The 18335-nt window shown below is 37.8% G+C and overlaps 3 protein-coding genes across 52 annotated transcripts in view; 2 read left to right on the forward strand and 1 right to left on the reverse strand.

Annotated features, from left to right (window-relative positions):
- Nucleotides 1-10479, forward strand: part of denr (density-regulated protein) — a gene marked incomplete in the record, with an annotated part of 42607 nt that extends 32128 nt beyond the window's left edge. Inside the window, 8 exon segments of the mRNA NM_001002697.2 lie at nucleotides 1777-1922; nucleotides 4222-4332; nucleotides 5212-5231; nucleotides 7299-7383; nucleotides 7459-7578; nucleotides 8344-8460; nucleotides 8546-8685; nucleotides 10165-10479. Coding sequence (NP_001002697.1) covers nucleotides 4233-4332; nucleotides 5212-5231; nucleotides 7299-7383; nucleotides 7459-7578; nucleotides 8344-8460; nucleotides 8546-8685; nucleotides 10165-10209 — 627 coding nt within the window.
- ccdc62 (coiled-coil domain containing 62) overlaps nucleotides 1-18335 on the reverse strand; it is a 44138-nt gene that overhangs the window by 14102 nt on the left and 11701 nt on the right. For 6 of the 50 annotated variants that reach the window (XR_012385885.1, XR_012385876.1, XR_012385890.1 and 3 more), the window contains 6 exons: nucleotides 17534-17592; nucleotides 15575-15753; nucleotides 11440-11512; nucleotides 7448-7539; nucleotides 1167-1250; nucleotides 1047-1087 (listed from right to left, as the gene is read on the reverse strand). Coding sequence is in view for 32 of the 50 variants with exons in the window: in XM_073913784.1 (XP_073769885.1) it covers nucleotides 1047-1087; nucleotides 1167-1230 (105 nt within the window). In the remaining 18 variants the exon portion in view is untranslated. Of the gene's footprint in view, nucleotides 1-1046; nucleotides 1088-1166; nucleotides 1531-7447; nucleotides 7543-11439; nucleotides 11513-15574; nucleotides 17593-18335 lie in introns of those variants that run through there. The other 44 variants (XR_012385887.1, XM_073913767.1, XM_073913781.1 and 41 more) reach the window with 14 other exon arrangements.
- On the forward strand, nucleotides 16709-17641 carry hcar1-2 (hydroxycarboxylic acid receptor 1-2). Its single transcript, NM_001163295.1, is given in 1 exon segment — nucleotides 16709-17641. A coding segment is annotated over 1 exon segment (933 nt).

Genomic DNA, 18335 nt, shown 5'->3' on the forward strand with positions numbered 1-18335 from the left:
TTGCTCCCAAATTATGGAATTTTTAGATACTTACAACTCCGACATTTCCTCACAACACATAAAGATATAGAAAGAATTAAAAACACTTCTACAATAGAACAGTTTCTAAAAGATATACAAAATGGACATGAGATCAATAAAATAATTTCTAAAGGTTACTCAATATTCCTATCCAAGAAATAACACCTAACAGACAGAGGAGAAATGGGAGACTGAAATGAAGAGAACAATTTCTCTGGAATCTTGGGTGGGGGTTTGCAGTAAAGTGCATTCTGTGACCAATTCTAATATCTGGAGAGAATTCAAAAGGAAGTTTTAAGTAGATTTTTCAGAACTCCACAAATAATTTCAAAATGGAACCCTTTCTGCTCTGACAAGTGCTGGAGAAATTGTTGTCAGAATATTGATAACCACACCACACCCATGTTCTGTGGTCATGTCCTTTAAGTAACTATTGGAAATCTGTATTTAATGCCCTTGAGGAAATCTTTCATTATGAACTTTCTGAAGATCCCACAGTTGCTCTGCTAGGTGTATGTCCTGAGGGCTTCAATGGCTGATCAAAAATCAACTTATTACAAATCCTACTTGCTGCAGCTTTGAAGTGCATCACAAGCAGATGGCAAAATTCTGAACCTCCATCATATAATGCTTAAATTAAAAAAGTGTGGGTATTGTATCAAATGGAACATTAACATATGCATTACGACTTTAAAAAACAATTGTCCAAAAGAAATGGTCTCCTGTCATCCCTCTAATTAAAAAATGAGCCATACTGAACTCTGCAAACTATTGGAAAATAAGGCCCCTTCCTTCTTCCTTTTTTATAATTATTATTATAGTTGTTGTTTTCTAAAAAAAAAATCTCTTTTATATGTCCTTAGAATGTTTTTTTGTTTTGTACATGTATTTACAACCATTTCGGTAGATAGAAATTAATGGTCAAACATGTAAAAAAAACTGTTACACTATATTGTACTTCATGCTATGTTGTTTTCTCTAATAAAATTAAGTTAAAAAACTATTATATTTCATATTTAAATTACCTTTTTCACAGGAGTGCTGTGCCAGGGCTCCACTGGATGTTCTGAAAATTCATTAATCAGCATTAATATTAATAAAGTTGTAAGTTTGATTGTATGACTGATTATTGTTATGTTTATCACCTTTCAATGAGGAGAAACTCGCAGGAGATTTGCCATGTCTTCTGTCTCTGAGCTCCTCCATCATTATAACTCACACTGGACATACTATAATGATAACAGCACTGGCTTTACATCACATCTGAGTGAATATAATCAATAATCAACACGAGCGCGTCATAATAAAACCAACATTACTGACTTCTGCTTGGTTGTTTTTAAAAACACACAGTTTAAATATAAACAAAGACCGTCGTAATTAAAAACACACAAATGTGAGACCTCCAAACGTTCATTTAAATCAAGATTAACTTATAAAAACGCGTAAAATGTGGCGTGTTTAATAGAGAGAGAAACGCTGAAGCGGTTTGATTATTTCTGAAGTCTCAAACTGCCTGTTGTGATCCGCGCTATAGGAGGTCGCCCGACGCGATGCCTGATCGAAATCATTCCTTCAATAACCTCTCCACACATCCCACCAACTGAAATTGCATACAGTATTTTATCAATAAACACACGTCATGCTTGTTAAAAATGCCACCTCTATATTTCACGCATATGTTGATTTATGAAGTGTGTGGGAGACGCGGCGCAGGCGCAGACGGCGTTGTTTCTGTGTGCGCGAAGGGCGCTGTCAGGACCCGTAGCAGACAGTGAAGGTGTGCAGAGCAGCGGTGAAACTCTCGCTTCAGTTTTTCAGATTTTCTTCTCTTCATAGTTTGAGGAATAATGATCGCAGGGCCACAGAAACAGCAGCTGTACTGAGATCAGACCGCCCGGGTGAGTGTGCATCTGCAGCGGCCGCCGCGGTTAGCAGAGCCGCTAACGTAGCTCCGCGTGTGCGATCAGCAACTCTCACATGATTTCGCATTATCATCATCATAATCAGCATTATTATCAACAGAATCACTATTAATATAATACAGCAGTGGTCAGAGATGCTGTCTGTGTTTGGTGAAGCACTGCTAATGTGTTCCTGACTCTTTATTGTGCTGTGTTCAGATGAATGAGCTGAAATTATTTCTTCCATAAGGGCGATGATGATGACGATGATGATGATGATACACAGATTCAGTGGATTACTAATTAAATTGTGAACAGTTACTGATGACAAATTACATGACAACATTTGTAGACATTCATAAGCGCTTTTATGGACACATCCATGGTAATGTAATCTGATTACTTTTGGATTACTTTTGTGCTAACGTGTAACGTTATTTGATGTGGCATATGTTGAAGCAGGGTGATCTTGTGCTATTTTGACAGATGGAAAAATACAATATCATCATTCTCAATGAGAAACAAAAACTTCAACAGCTTCTTTTTAAAGTGCAATGATGCTTGTCAATGGGGCTGGCGATATAGCAGAAATACAACCTATTATGTAATTATTTTCCATATTGAATGATAACGATATAGATTTCAGTTAGGTCTCAATACCGATACCAAAATTCTGAGTATCGACCGATACAGATTAGGGATGCAACGATTAGCGTTTTTACTATTAACTGTGATTTAACTAGTCACGGTTAATTAATCGTAAAGGCTTCTCAATAACGTGTTGTTGCATGGAACAAAATTGCTGCAATTAAACAAAGCTGAGAAAAAAAACCGAGACTTATAACCATGCACACTGGACTGACGATGACTGAGGCTGTTACAGCAAGCTTGTTCAAGTTCGTTTTTCCAATGAAGGGGCGCGCATGCCACGCAACACATTCACACTTTTCAGGGGCACCTAGATGACCGCGGAAACTGCATACGGCTGAAGTTTGAGAAAGAAGCAGTGGAACGTACACAGGGTTTCCAAACCCACTTATAAATAATGCCGCCAATGAGAGCGATCATGTGGGGAGTGTTGATCCACCAGCTAAGAACAATGACTGATGCCACAAAAATTAGATGGTCCATTAAACAACTTTTTTTTGACCGGTAAATTTTTGTTGGTCGAAAATTCGGTACATCTGTAATATCAACACTATTCTAGACTCCCAATGTTGCACATTTCTGCTGTGTGATTGGCTCTTAAATCAATATAGAGCAAAAAGTCCAGAGCTTTTCAGTTAGATAAGTACACTATATATATGTGTGTGTGTGTGTGTGTATATATATATATATATATATATATATATATATATATATATATATACACGCATATATATAATAATATATATATATATATATATATATATATATATATATATATATATAAAATGGTAATTTCTGAGTCAATTTTTTCCAACCAGCAAGTTTGTTTTTGACCGGAAATATATATATATATATATATATATATATATATATATATATATATATATATATATATATATATATATATAGCCTGAAATTATTCATATTTGAAATTATTCACAAATTTTCCATGATGCCCTGTACATCGTCTTAAAATATTTTGGGAAGCACCTTGTGTCATTTCCGGTCAAAAACAAACTTGCTGGTTGGAAAAAATTAACTCAGAAATTGCCATTTTGAGCTGGACCATATGTGGTACATTCTACCTGAAATGTGCATTTGCTTTATCTGTGGCTGAAAGTTGTTCAGTAAAGGAATATGTCATTCATTTGGGTCTCGGATATTGTTCTTTTAAAAAAAGAAAACACTTTACAAATGTACAACCCTGTTATTGTCCTCATCCTCAGCACAATTAAACCTACAGCTTTAATAGTTTTGTTGTGCTAAAAACTGGTATTTAGGGGGAAAAAATTTAGAAATAGCAAGTTTAAGTTGTTCTCGTTAACATCAATGAATTAAAAACATCAAACTATAAATAAATTCTACAAATAAATATTATTTTACAGATGTCCCCTTGTTTCTGTCAGTCACATTTGCAATAAACTGAAGATGAAATGCGTGCAATACATGTTATCATTTGATGGAAAAGCTGACCGTGATCAAGGATGTGTTCTATCATTGAATCTTTGAGGAAGACAAGCTTAAGTCAGGCCGGCACATTTCTTATAAGTGAAAATGTACGTTTCTGCTAGAATGTCCCATAAGCAGTGTTCGTCTGTGTGCATCAGCTGGTCTAAGGTAACCCATGGTACTTTGTTTATTTGTGTAGATTCATGAAATATGGCTACTACTGAGAACGCAGAGTCAGGTTCGCCAGAAAATAAAGTGGATCGAGCCGACCCCGATGCAAAATACCCACTGAAAGTGCTCTACTGTGGAGGTGAGACGATATTAAATTATAATAAGGTATAATTTACGTCTAGACGGTTGTTTTCGCAGAATAAATCTGACAGTTCATTGATTAGGACTGAAGAGTTTATTCTGCAAAAACAACTGACTGAATGTACATTATACCACTTATTATAATTATTATTATACTCATATAATATTAGGGGGCCTATTATGCAAAAGTGAGTTATGCAGGGTTTAAACCCAGTTGTGTGTCAGCAGTGTGTGAATATCTCCAGCAGCCTCTAATGGTGCTCAACATGAATGAATTGTGTTTGTTCTAATCAGACTTGATGCAGAAGCACTTTGATTGACATTCTCCCTTTGTTTGTGTCATCAGATGGGGAAAGCCCCGCCCACTAGTGCCCATCTCTCCATCTCATTAGCATAATCAGCAGGCCTGAGTGAGAAGCAGCCGTCTGTCCAGTGTTTGAGCTGCTGAAGATAATGTCAGCATAGACTAAGAGGATTATAGATGTGGAGTTTTAGATGAAGCACACACTCACACTGAAGCGCACACACACACCTGACCAGCGCTCACAACACACACACTGCTGTTTTACATCTGTCCCTATGGAGACACATAGGCGTCTGTAGCCCTGCCCTCTCTTGAATCTCATTTGAATTTAAAGCGGCAATCACCAAAACGCCACAATTAGGACCAAAGCCTAAACGGGTCAGTTTCAGAGAGCTGGAGAACATCATCTGTGTGCTGTTTGGAGCTGAAACTTCACTATACACTCTAGACACAGCAGAGACACATTTTAGATCCTGTATAAACAGGATAATAGGTCACCTTCAAGAGTTCATTATTTTATGGCATGTATGTGTAAATATGATGTTAGACTAATGTTTCTGTTCTTTCCTACAGTGTGTTCCCTGCCTGCAGAGGTGAGTTTATAACATTCTGAATGATCATATTGTGTATAGAGTACAGCATTGCTTTTCCACATGTTGAGAAATGCTGCTTCTGGAAGAACTTTTACAGTCAGGATTTAAAGAATTAAATTGAGCATTTTATAACATGTTGAAGTCATCAATCAAAGCAGCCAGAGAAATATATATACACATTGAATTAACCTAAACTCATTATGCCTGACATATGACATAACTTGAGTATATGACTGAAAACTATAAGGCATTGAAAGTGCAGTTGAGAAATGTTTCTTATTTTTGTGTGTAATAAGTGTTTAGTGTACAGATAGCTGACATTATAAACACGGGTTTGAAGCACAGAAGTATCTGAAAAATCTAAACGACTGCAAATTTCATTTTAATTGCGGAATGACCACAGGAAAAAATACTATAGTAATTTATAGTAAAAAAAAATGTCAAGTGTTTTTGCAGCATACTATAGTGAAGAGTATTATACTGTATATATTATAGTATTAACAACTCTTTGAGCATACTTCAGCATTAACTATACTAAACTGATCAACCGTAATGTATACTTAAGTTTTTACTACAGTAAAGTGTGGTGTATTGTAGTGTAATGTATCTTATAGTTGTAGAAAACTACAGTCATGGGTCATTTGTTTATATTACTGTAGTTTTTGTGTTATCATAGCAACTAAAATCACCACAACAGATCAGTTACTGTACTTGTAGTTACCATAGCAACTGTAGAATCACCACAACAGATCAACCACTGTAGTTATTGCTTTAGTTATGGTTCACATGCACTGTAGTGTTTACTATACAGACCCCCTAGTTTTAATATATAATATTATTATTATTTACCATATTAGGCAGCCTCTGTGTGGGGTGTGCAATCTGACACAATGACACAAATCAGAAAAATAGACGAGACAAGATCTAAAACCGACCTAAAGCGGTAGGGATTAAGCCAAATAAGCCAAACTCTTTATTTTTATCCACGATCTTGCTTTCTTTCAGATTTCACTCCCCGGAGCATCTGACATCATGTACCTCCCTCAGGACATGCGTTAGGGCTTCCTCTAATGTAATACACCTAAAACACGGATTGCTGTAAAACGTGTCAATAGCAGGGAAGCGTTTTCTCTTGTTAGCTGCAGGAAAGAGTTAAACGAAAACATTTAGCGATTTGACGCACATCATAATACCAGCCAGACATGTAAAGCACAGATATTGTCTGTGTAATATTTAATTTAGTCGTCCAGCAGCCGTCATCCTTGAATCAACCTCCATCATTGCAAGCTGCTTGCTGTTCTGTCTGTTCCATTGCTCGGTTAGTTTGATGTTTCCCGCTTTATTTTGCAGTCTGAAGCGCGTCAAACGCACAAAACGCCAAATTCGTGCCACAGGAGGCTTAATCACATCTTTGCTTTGACTTCACGTGTAAATCACTCGCGCTTCATCTGCGTCTGCTTACTGCACAGGCTGCAAAACACTTTGCTCCGCTCTCATGTAATGATTGTGAGGGCGCAGGTGAGACGTCATTTTTCGAGAGACACTCACATACATCATGTGCCCTGCATATACAACGTCATGTAAAACTGTTAATTACAAACTGAAACAAATATAATTTGATTAAACGGTTTGGAATTGGTTGTTTTATGAGATTATTTAAATTTTTACGTTTTAATAAAGAATTTTGCAGGATCGAAAAAATTAGTGACTTTGCTGATTTTGCGTTGGATTAAAAAAAAACTAGGGCGTCTGACTAAATTAATATAGTGTTACTATATTCATATAGGAGAACTACAATCCCATGAATCATTGCACATGGCAATCCAATTAAAAACAGCAAAAATACAGAACTTAATTTAGAAAATTTGTTGTCTAAAGAAACTAAAACTGCAAATTAAGCAGTATATGAATATATATTGAGAGCTTGATGCTAATGAGCTCTTTTAGCGCATTTGTCTTGCTGAGGCTCTCTGATGGTGGAATTTCCAGCACAGCATTATGGGTAATGTAGTTTTCTAGTATGTGAGGGGAATGTAAATAACTGAAGTGTTTCTGTTATTTCGCCAGTACTGCGAGTACATGCCTGAGCCGGCCAAATGCAAACAGTGGCTTGAGAAGAACTTTCCGGATGTGTTTGCCAAACTGACTCTCGGTAAGTCATCCTGTGTTTGATATTGGACTATTGTTCAGAAACGCTGGACAGCACTTGCGTTTACCTGTCCTGCAGGTACAGCACCCAAACAGGAGAGCAAAGGAGGTGGAGGAGGAGAAGATGGTGGTGGAGGCAGAGGAAGAGGTGAGGCGCCCCCTGCTGGAGAGGAGGAGGAAAAGAAGAAACAGAAAAGAGGTTACATTTACTTTACATTTACAAACACTACACCTCTCACACACACACACACACACACACACACACACACACACACACACACACAATAATAAATCTAGGGCTGTATTCACAAAAAAAATCATCTTAAGAGGAAAATAGAGACGTCTAAAGCTGAGAGTGAGGGCGGGTCTAAGGGTCATGTCAACATTCTCATTACTATACAGACAGTGATTGGCTGATGGGAGAGGGTGGAGTTTGTCATTTTTATTTATGGTAACTTTGAAAAGTGAGCTATTATATTGGCATATTAAAGTAAAGATTAAAAACTTATGCTGGGTGACGAATTGTATTCTAAAAATAAACGTAAAATAGACAAAATAATTTGCCAGTATCTTAATGTATTTTTTGGAAAACAATAAAGCAAAAATAACTGAAATGCTTTTATATATATATACATACTAGTTTTTTATATATTTATCTATAACATACTAGTGTTGCCTTGAATATAGCCAGTGCTGCTGATAAGGCATTAAAACATATTTAAAATATTTTTTTGTGTCTAACAGAAAAACATCATGAAGGTTTTTAGTGGATGAGTGTTTTCATTTTTAGGTGAACTATCCCTTTAGTAGATTTGCTTTTGTTATTCATAAGCAACAACATATATATATATATATATATATATATATATATATATATATATATATATATATATATATATATACTAATAATATACTAAACATTAATAAAACACATGTAATGTATATGAATATTCTGTTTTTGCAGGTGGAAGAGGTCAAATCAAACAGAAAAAGAAGACCGTCCCTCAAAAAGTCACGATAGCAAAAATCCCCAGAGCCAAAAAGAAATACGTGACGAGAGTGTGCGGTCTGGCCACGTTCGGTAAAGCTGCTGTTTCCTATATTTTCCTCTTCTTCGCTGTCCTTCATGAAATCTCATCATTATTATTCTGTGTTTTCTGCCTCAGACATCGAGCTGAAAGAAGCGCAGAGGTTTTTTGCTCAGAAATTCTCCTGCGGCGCCTCCGTGACGGCAGAAGACGAAATCATCATTCAGGGAGACTTTACAGACGATATAATCGACGTCATCCAGGAGAAGTGGCCCGAGGTCAAAAAACCACAACTACATTCACTCGTTTAGAAAGTATTGCATTATAATCGTGCGTTACCACTTTAAATGACTTACTAAATGTGTTTCATAGTTACTTTTTACAGAAAATAATGCATACTAATGTGTACCCTGCTATTATTGCTGTTATTTAGTAAGTATTTATAAAAAATAAATAAATATTTTCAGCTGTTGTGTAAATATTTTTTGGACAATAGTGTGAATGTGTTTGCCTATTAAAAACAATCTAATAAATAGCAGTTATAGTGTCTTTTAATAAAAAAATCTCTCCAGTAATTTAGTAATTACAATCACAAATTACTTTATAAAGGTAACTGAATGTCCTAAAAGTAAATAAATGTAACAAAATTTCATAAAATATAGTAAATAAATGAGATATTTCCTGGTAAAATAAAGGTTTAAATAAATAAATGCAATTCATAGTTACTTTAAGCAGAGTAATGTTTAAAATATATTTGCATTGGATTTGTAGGACTTTTAGTCATGTTTGTTTGAATGATATTAAAAATACATGTATTATTGATAAATGTACAACCTGACAGTGAAATGTGAAGTTAAATTAATAATAGCTTTCGCTTTTAGATATAAATGCTTAGTTTTTTTTAATCTGGTTTAGCCATTTTTGACATCCGCTGATTGTAAATGAGACAGAAGCTCTGTTGTGTAAATTTACCTTGTGACTGTTCTACACAACCTGACAGAAGTCTTGTGGTGGATCTCTGTTGTAAGAGCAGCAGATAATATCTGGACTTGTAGTTGATGATGTGTGAAAGTGTCAGAAGGAGGATTTCTCTGCTGGATCATCTGCTGATCTGCATCAATCATCACCAAACTGCAGAAGACCTACTGGAACCAGCATGGACCAAGATTTTCATAGAAATCAGTCAAGTTTGGTGAAGGAGAAATCATGGTTTGGGGGTCATTCAGTATGGGGGCGTGCGAGAGATCTGCAACATCAACAGCCTGAGGAATCAAGACATCTGTGCTGCCCATTACATTACAAACCACAGGAGAGGACAATTCTCCTGCTCAAACTTCAGCCTCCACATCAAAGCTCCTGAAAGCAGAGAGTGCTCCAGGATTGGCCAGCCCAGTCACCAGACATCAACATTATTGAGCTGATGAAGGAGGAGGCGTTGAAGATGAACACAAAGACTCTTGATGAACTCTGGGATCCTGCTGAAGGCTTTCTTCTTCATTCCAGATGACTTCATTAATCAGTGATGTGAGTCATGTCAGAGATGTATGGATGCAGTCCTCCAAGCAAAATCTAGAGGTCTTTGCCTTTCATAGAGACACTTCTGACACCAAATCATCAACTAGAAGTCCAGTTATTATCTGCTGTTCCTGAAACTTGATAGGCCACAACACTATTATCAGGTAGTGTGTAGTATTAAAAACCTCAGCGGTCAGTAAAAATAAACATGTAATTAATGTAATGTGTTTTCTACTGCACAGGTGGACGACGACAGCATCGATGATCTGGGAGAGGTCAAGAAGTGAAGCCTGTATGCACTTTTACTGAGAAACCGATGCGACGCAACACCGCCAAATGTACACATCCACACACACACACACACACACACACACGTCAACAACCCTTTTATATCTATTTTATTTACTGTATAGAATTTCCGTGGACTTGGCCTGATCCTGGGGGGTTTCAGTTCTCGATAGCTGCTTTCTCTCGCGGTTGCCAAAGGTCTGGAATGATGTGACTTAAAGCATTTCACTCATTAAACAGTAGACTAATAAATTTGGGTCTCATTCGACACACTCCTCTTGTCTCTTGTGAGTTTTTTACATCTTTTTTTTATAACATTTTAATTGTTAATCACAAAACACATTACAACAAACTACCAGACAATGCCTATCAACCATGCTAACAACAAACTTCATAATATGTATTATATTCATAATTTACATAAATAATTACAATTATAATAGCCATAAATTCAATAAGTATATAAATCAAATTAAATAAACAGTTGAAGTCATAATTATTAGCCCTCTTTTTAATTATTTCCTGAATGATGTTGAACAGATTCAGGAGTTGTTCACAGTGTTTCCTCTAATATTTGTTCTTCTGGAGAAAGTCTGATTTGTTTTATTTGGGCTTGAATAAAAGCAGTTTTTAACAGTTTTAAAGTCATTTAAAGGTCAATATTATTCGCCCCTTCAGCAATATTAGTGTTGGATTGTCTCCAGAACAAACCACTGTTATACAATGACTTGCCTAATTACCCTAACTTTACCCTAATTACCCTAGTGAAGCCTTTACATGTCACTGTAAGCTGAACACTAGTGTCTTGAAGAATATCTAGACTAATATTATGTGCTGTCATCAGAAATTAGTTATTAGAAATTCAACTCACTCTGAACGGATCAATTGAATCAGTGAGTCGTTTACTGGAGACTCACTCTGAACGGATCATTTGAATCAGTGAGTCGTTTACTGGAGACTCACTCTGAACGGATCATTTGAATCAGTGAGTTTTTTTACCCTTTAATTTATTACTAACCTGTATGGTGTCACTTTTCATGCAAAACAGAAAATGAAATGGATAATTAATTCATATTTGATTAATCATGTTATCTTTTATTATCTTATGATTTGCATCTAAAGTATTATGCCAAAAGATTAAAAGAAAGACCCCTGGACCAAACATGCACATGCAGCTCTAGTTTCATCTTTAAACTCTCTGTTAAGGTCATTTAATTGAGTTTACTCACAGTGTCCTTTGTGGAGAACATCAGTGTAGTGTCATTCAATTCTGTTCCGCATCTTCATCAGATTTCCTCCCACCTTCACAACAAAAAACGTACATTTAGTCAGCAATGCAATATTCCGGTTTTGCTGTATTTGTGTTTTCTGCCTCTAATATTTCTTGCCCATAAGTTGACTTTGGTTTATGAAAGGCTCTCTGCATTTTGCTCATTAGAAATGGTTTAAGACTTTTATTATGACCTTGATGATGACAGCAAAACTTGGAAAGAATTTCGTTTGCATTGCTATAATGACAATAAATCATATATTAAATTATGTCACCCCAAAAGAACAAACTATACAATATCGTTTTATTTTGCATTTTAAAGGGCCAGCTCATCCCTAAACAAAATGTTTTACCATTTACTCACAATGAAGTGACTTTCTTTTTAATGTTGAATATAAAATAACATTTATAAGAATGTCCTAAATTGGCCATTGACTTCCACAGTAGAAAGAAAAAACACAATTTGTAAACATTGGTAATCAGTGTATAAGTGTATAACCTGCGCATTTCTTAATAAAGGTGTTTGGATGAATCTCACACCAGCAGCAGAACATGCATAATCATGTCCAACAAAAACAAGAAGTTAATTGCATTGTTCAGTTTTTCACCCAAGTGTAAACTATCCTCACATAATCGCGTTAATGGTGCGTCTGTAGCGTCCCAAGATGCAGAGCGCTGCGATTATTAAATCCATAAGAGACCATTTACCCATCACACCTGGGTTTGTGTTGTCCGTGTGCTTGCTTACAGTTACACCAAAACCTGCGAGCAAACATCTAAAAAACAAGTCTGCAGGGAATCATGTATTTATAAGCACAAAAGATCCTAACTTCTCCAGAATTTGGTCTACTTTTATAAGCGAGTTGTCCTGGAGACTCACTCATAACGGATTTTTTGAGTCAATGAGTTGGAGACTCATTCAAAATGAATCATTTGAATCAGTGAGTTGTTTACCGGAGACTAACTCTGAACGAATCATTTGAGTCAATGAGTTGTTAACTAAAGACTCGCTCTGAATGGATCAGTTGAGTCAGTGAGTTGTTTTCTGCTCTGAAGGAATCATTTGATCCAATGAGTTAGAGACTCACTCTGAACAGATCATTTGAATCAGTGAGTTGTTAACTAGAGTTTCATTCTAAATCAGGGGTGTCCAAACTCGGTCCTGGAGGGCCGGTGTCCTGCAGATTTTAGCTCCAACTTGCCTCAACACACCTGCAAGGATGTTTCTAGAAAGCCTGGTAAGAGCTTGATTGACTAGCCCAGTTGTGTCTGATTGGGGTTGGAGCTGAACTTTGCAGGACACCGGCCCTCCAGGACCGAGTTTTTACATGCCTGTTCTAAATGGATGTTCTGAATTAGTGAGTTGTTTACTGAAAACTCTCTCTGAAAGGATCATTTGAATCAGTGAGTTAGGGACTCGCTCTGAACAAATCATTTGAATCAGTAAGTTGTTTACATTTAATCACCTTAATGGTTCATGCGTAGCATCCCTAGATTATTAAATCCATAAGAGACCATTTACCCATCACACCTGGGTTTGTGTTGTCCATGTGCTTGCTTACAGCTACACCAAAACCTGTGAGCAAACATCTAAAAAACAAGTCTGCAGGGAATCATATATATATGAGCACAAAAGATCCAAACTTCTCCAGAGTTTGGTCTACTTTTAAGAGTTTATTGAAGACTCCCTCTGAATGGATCATGTAGTGGACAGTTACTCTGAATGGATCGTTAGGTGAATTGTTTACATTTAATCATGTTAATTGTGTATAGCATCCCAAGATTATTAAATCGTTAAGAGACAAAAAGGTACTAAAACCAAAAACAAACATGGTGCAAGAACAAGGTACTCGCAGGGTCAGATAACAAGAATCATACGCTGATGCACATTAGCGTCCTCTACCCCAAATACAGCTCGGACTCAAGTACAGCTCCAGACGAAATATGGAGCATTGAGCAATATGGGTGAATAGTCCTAAAATGCAGTCAGACAGAGATCTCGTGACTCAGCAGCCAATTCTGAATTGAACGGGATCAAGGTTGAGCAGTCAGCGGCATTTTGCGCCGTCGCAAGCGTGGTCAGAGCTGATTATTGGTGATTGAATAATCAGGTATGGTGGGAGCAGAGCTACAATGACATTCCCTGCTTCCCTCACACAACAGTGTACATGTAAACAAATGCAAATACTAATGTAAACAAAGAATTGAGAAGAAGCACAAGACAGTGAAGACGATTTTCATCCATGTGGGGGGAAATGATGTTTATAAAGAGCAGTCAGAACTGCTATTCTGTCAACTCTTGGACACAGTTGACCACTCTCTGCGAACAAAAAACAAATGTTTTCAAGGTTTCTTAATCTAAATACAGAGCTGCAGAAAACATAAACCAGGATTTAACTGACAACTTCAATCTCTTCTGGAATTAAAGACAATACTTTACATCAGACGGCCTCCATCTAAACAAACTTGGTGCAAAAGAGCTGCTTTATGTGACACTGAACTCAGCCCAAATGGTACACACATACCTGGCGAGTGTCCAACTGACCACACAACTTCAAACCAAGTGGGCATGTCAACGACACGTATTACAATGCAGCCACAACAACCACTGCTCATGGACACACTGCCGCCTGTACACTGAGTTCAACATGGATATACTGTGACATATCAGAATAGTTTCTAGACTCAGGACTCATGGATGATCTCCAGGAAAACCGCCAGGACAATATATTTCAGCAGCCAGTATCTCCAGTATCGCCACAACCTCTGTCACCAGACATGCTCTCTATTTCATCAGACTCTCACATTGCTGCAAAAACCCAGTTGGTGACCAGAAAGCGGGGAGCTCCACACCCATCTCTGTAGGAGCACCAGGGGTCCCAAAACCCCCCATCATCAGCTGGTGAAAACAACTCTCAGTGATGAGTGTCGGGTGCTTAGAGAACAGTATCTTCTGATCAAATGTTTACAGAACAAGCAGGAGACCAGTGTGCCTGTAGCGTTCCCCAGGAGGATATCCGTTTTATTGTGCCATACACAGTCAAAGGCCTCTCCAAGGCGTATAGCAAATCATTCAAATCTGGGACATATTAGATGTAGATCTGAGACTACTGTGCTCAAAGTAACGAAAACTGATAAGAGACACACTCCCCACATTGTTCTTCAATACGATGTTTAACTGTTTAAAAGTGGTAAACGCTTCACTTCTTTCTGGGACTTTTCCAAACTCACTTAAAAGTGCAGCTGTTAAACCCCGCTTAAAAAGAGCAACCTGGATACCACCCTATTGAGTTACTACATACTGAAATGGACTGACTACATCTAAGTTTCTACAACTTATAGTCACAACAAAAGTTGTTTTTAACCAAGTAAATAAGTTCTTAAGCTCTAAGGATGTGTCAAGAGTTGACACTCAGCTGATGATCGATTATAAAGCATGTTCATCATGCTGTCCTGTGCTCATAAGATCCTCGAGCCCGGGGCTCCCTCCCGTTTGCAAGACGAGGGCAGTTTGAGCTCAGGTAGATCTGGAGATCTCCCCAGCTGTAGTAGCTAATAAACAGATAGTGATCGCTCTTAAGAGAGAACTACTGACTAGGAGCATGTGTATGTGCTGATGTGGATTAGGCAATTCACTTAAGCTGCATGTTTTTGAACGGTGAGAACGTGTAAATTCCACACAGAAACATCGGCTGGCTTGGTGAGGACCAGAACCAGTGACGTTCTTGCTGTGAAGCAACAGTGATAACCACTGGGCCACCGTGCCGCCCATCTAGGAAAGGAGAAGGAGTAGGGGTGGAAGAGGGGATTCTTCAAAACCAAGATGGCTGTGATGTGGAGCTGAGGGTGTTTATAGTGGCTTAGGAATCGTCTGATTGGTGAATTATAAACTGAATAATGCGGGACCGGCTGTGATCAATCATAAGCACTTGATCCTCTCGAAATCAGTTTATAAATAAACTTCACTCAGACAATTTTCAATCTGGTTCCCAACCACATCATATTACAGAGAGCACCCTTATAAAGATAATCACTTAAATACAACTTCAGACCTTCTAAAAGTGGTAAATGCTTCACTTCTCTCATGGACTTACCCAAACTCACTTAAACTGTAGTTGTTGAGTCAGCGCCAGTGGTGTAGTGGTTAGTGCGTCGACACAAGCACTACGGTGCTCACGGCGACCCGAGTTCAATTCTGCCTCGAGATCCTATGGCGAGCATTTCTCTCTCTCTGCTCCTCATGCTTTCCTGTCAGTTCACTCTACTTTCCTATCTGATAAAGGTGAAAACCCCCCCAAAAATAATAATTAAACAAAACTGCTGTTGTTAGACCCCTCTTGAAGAAGAGCAGTCTGGATCACACCCTATTGAGCAACTACAGACCGATTTCAAATATCTCTTTCACTGGCAAAATCCTTGAGGAAGTTGTTTTTTTTAACCAGGTTAACAAGTTCTTAAGCTTCAAGTGGTGTTTAGACAATTGTCAATCTGGTCTCAGAGCACATCACAGAACAGACAGCGCCCGTATAAAGATGATATATGCCTAAATACAGACTCAGGTAAACTAACAGTGCTGGTACTGCTCGATCTCAGTGCTGCATTTGACACTGTCCATCACAGCATACTTCTGGATAGGCTGAACTGGGTCGGGCTGTCTGGCACGGTCCTCAAATGGTTTAGATCTTACCTTGAAGGTAAAGGTTACCATGTCAGTATAGGTGACCGTAGGTCGAGGTGGACACCCATGACATGTGGAGTCACACAAGGCTCGATTCTGGCACCTCTCCTGTTCAACCAAACCTCCTACCACAGCTATGCTGATGACACTCAGATCTATTTAGGCAATGCATTGATGAAATGAACAGTTGGAAGTGCCAAACCTTTCTTCAGTTTAACAAAGAAAAAACTGAAGTCCTTGCATTTGGAAACAGAGACGGGGTTCTCAAGGTGAATGTGTTCGTTGGATCTGGAGGTTAAACAATAAAAAATAATAATAATAATTTAAATCAGATTGACTCGTTTGAATCAATGAGTTGTTTACATTTAATCACATTAATAGTGCATTTTGAGCATCCCAAGATTATTAAATCCATGAGAGACCATTTACCCATCACACCTGGGTTTGTGTTGTCCATGTGAGCAGACATCTAAAAAAACAGGTCTGCAGGGAATCATTTATATATGAGCAGCATAAGATCCAAAGTTTGGTCTGCTTTCTCAGAAACATCATGAACAACTCCTCATTGTGCTGCACCTATGAAACCCCCCTGCTGGATGCATATCTGCCCCCTGTTCTGTTCAGCGAGTTCGTCCTGGGCCTGATGGGGAACGGTCTGGCCCTCTGCATGTTCTTCTTCCACAGGGACTCCTGGAAGCCCAACTCCATCTATCTGGCTCATTTGGCTCTGGCCAACTCGCTGGTGCTGTTCTGCCTTCCGTTCCGGGCTGACTACTACCGGCGGGGCAAGCACTGGGTCTACGGGGACGCTTTCTGCCGTGTGCTGCTGTTTCTGCTGGCCGCCAATCGAGCCGCCGGTATCTTCTTCCTGACGGCGGTGGCTGTGGACCGATACCTGAAGATCGTGCACCCGCTGAACCGCATCAACCAAATGGGTCTGCGCTACGCCCTGTGGGTGTCTGTGGGCCTGTGGGCGCTCATCATAGCCATGACCGTATATCTGCTCGCCGATAAACACTTCTACTATCTGAACAACCACACTCAATGCGAAAGCTTCAATATTTGCTTTGGGAGCAACTCTCGCTTCACTTGGCATAATGTGTTTTACGTTATTCAATTCTTCGTGCCGACGTTCATCGTCATCTACTGCTCCACATGTATAACCTGGCAGCTGAAGGGTAAAACAATTGACAAGCACGGTAAAATAAGAAGAGCTGTGCGGTTTGTGTTAGCAGTGGCTTTGGTTTTTATCATATGCTTCTTCCCGAGTAACATCTCTCGAATCTCGATGTATGTTCTTAAACTCTGGTATAACGAATGCCAGTATTTTAGTGACGCAAATGATGCATTTAAAACCACAGTCTGCTTTACGTACTTCAACAGCGTGCTCAATCCTGTGGTCTACTACTTCTCCAGCCCTGCCGTCAGCGGATCCTTGAGGAAAATATATATGAGGATGTCAGGACAGAAGATTGAGGAGTGAATATTGATTTTGGTAGAATATTTGGTCATACTTCATATTAAGGTTTTATGAATTAATATACAGTGCTGATCATAAATCAGTCTCTTTTACAGTCATATTTCCTCCAGGATGCTTCACAGTAGTATATCAATGCAGATACATTAGATTAGTCAGTACCAAACACAAAACTGATCCACTAATCCAACAACACTGAAGATCACAGTCCAAACATTACTACACACACATTAATGTTAGTGAAAATAAGAAATACAATTTTAATTAACAGGAAAATCAAGAGAAACATAAAAATAAATAGTTTGTAATGTATTGCAGTAACTATTGTTAATCTAAATGTATTATTTTTTCTATTCTTAAAGATGTTCAGTGACCAAACTCTTATTTTAATGGATGTAAAATAATTGATTTGTTTAAATGCACCAAAACATATTGTCTATATTCACTGAGAAATAGATCAAAATATTTATTTTTAATTCAAAAAGAGGTGAACTCATTTATGCTGAGCACTGTATTTACTAATGTGAAGTAATAATGAACAATCCTGTACAGCATTTATTATTCATAATTCAACTAATGTATCATTAAAATATAAACTTTATGCTTGTCAACATCAATTAATGCACTGTAAGTTGATATGAACTAACAATGAATTAATTTTCTGACATTAATTAGCATTAATATACATGCATAAATACTG

The sequence above is a fragment of the Danio rerio genome, chromosome 10 (genome assembly GCF_049306965.1).
Source record: "Danio rerio strain Tuebingen ecotype United States chromosome 10, GRCz12tu, whole genome shotgun sequence".
NCBI classification, from domain to species: Eukaryota; Metazoa; Chordata; class Actinopteri; order Cypriniformes; family Danionidae; genus Danio; species Danio rerio.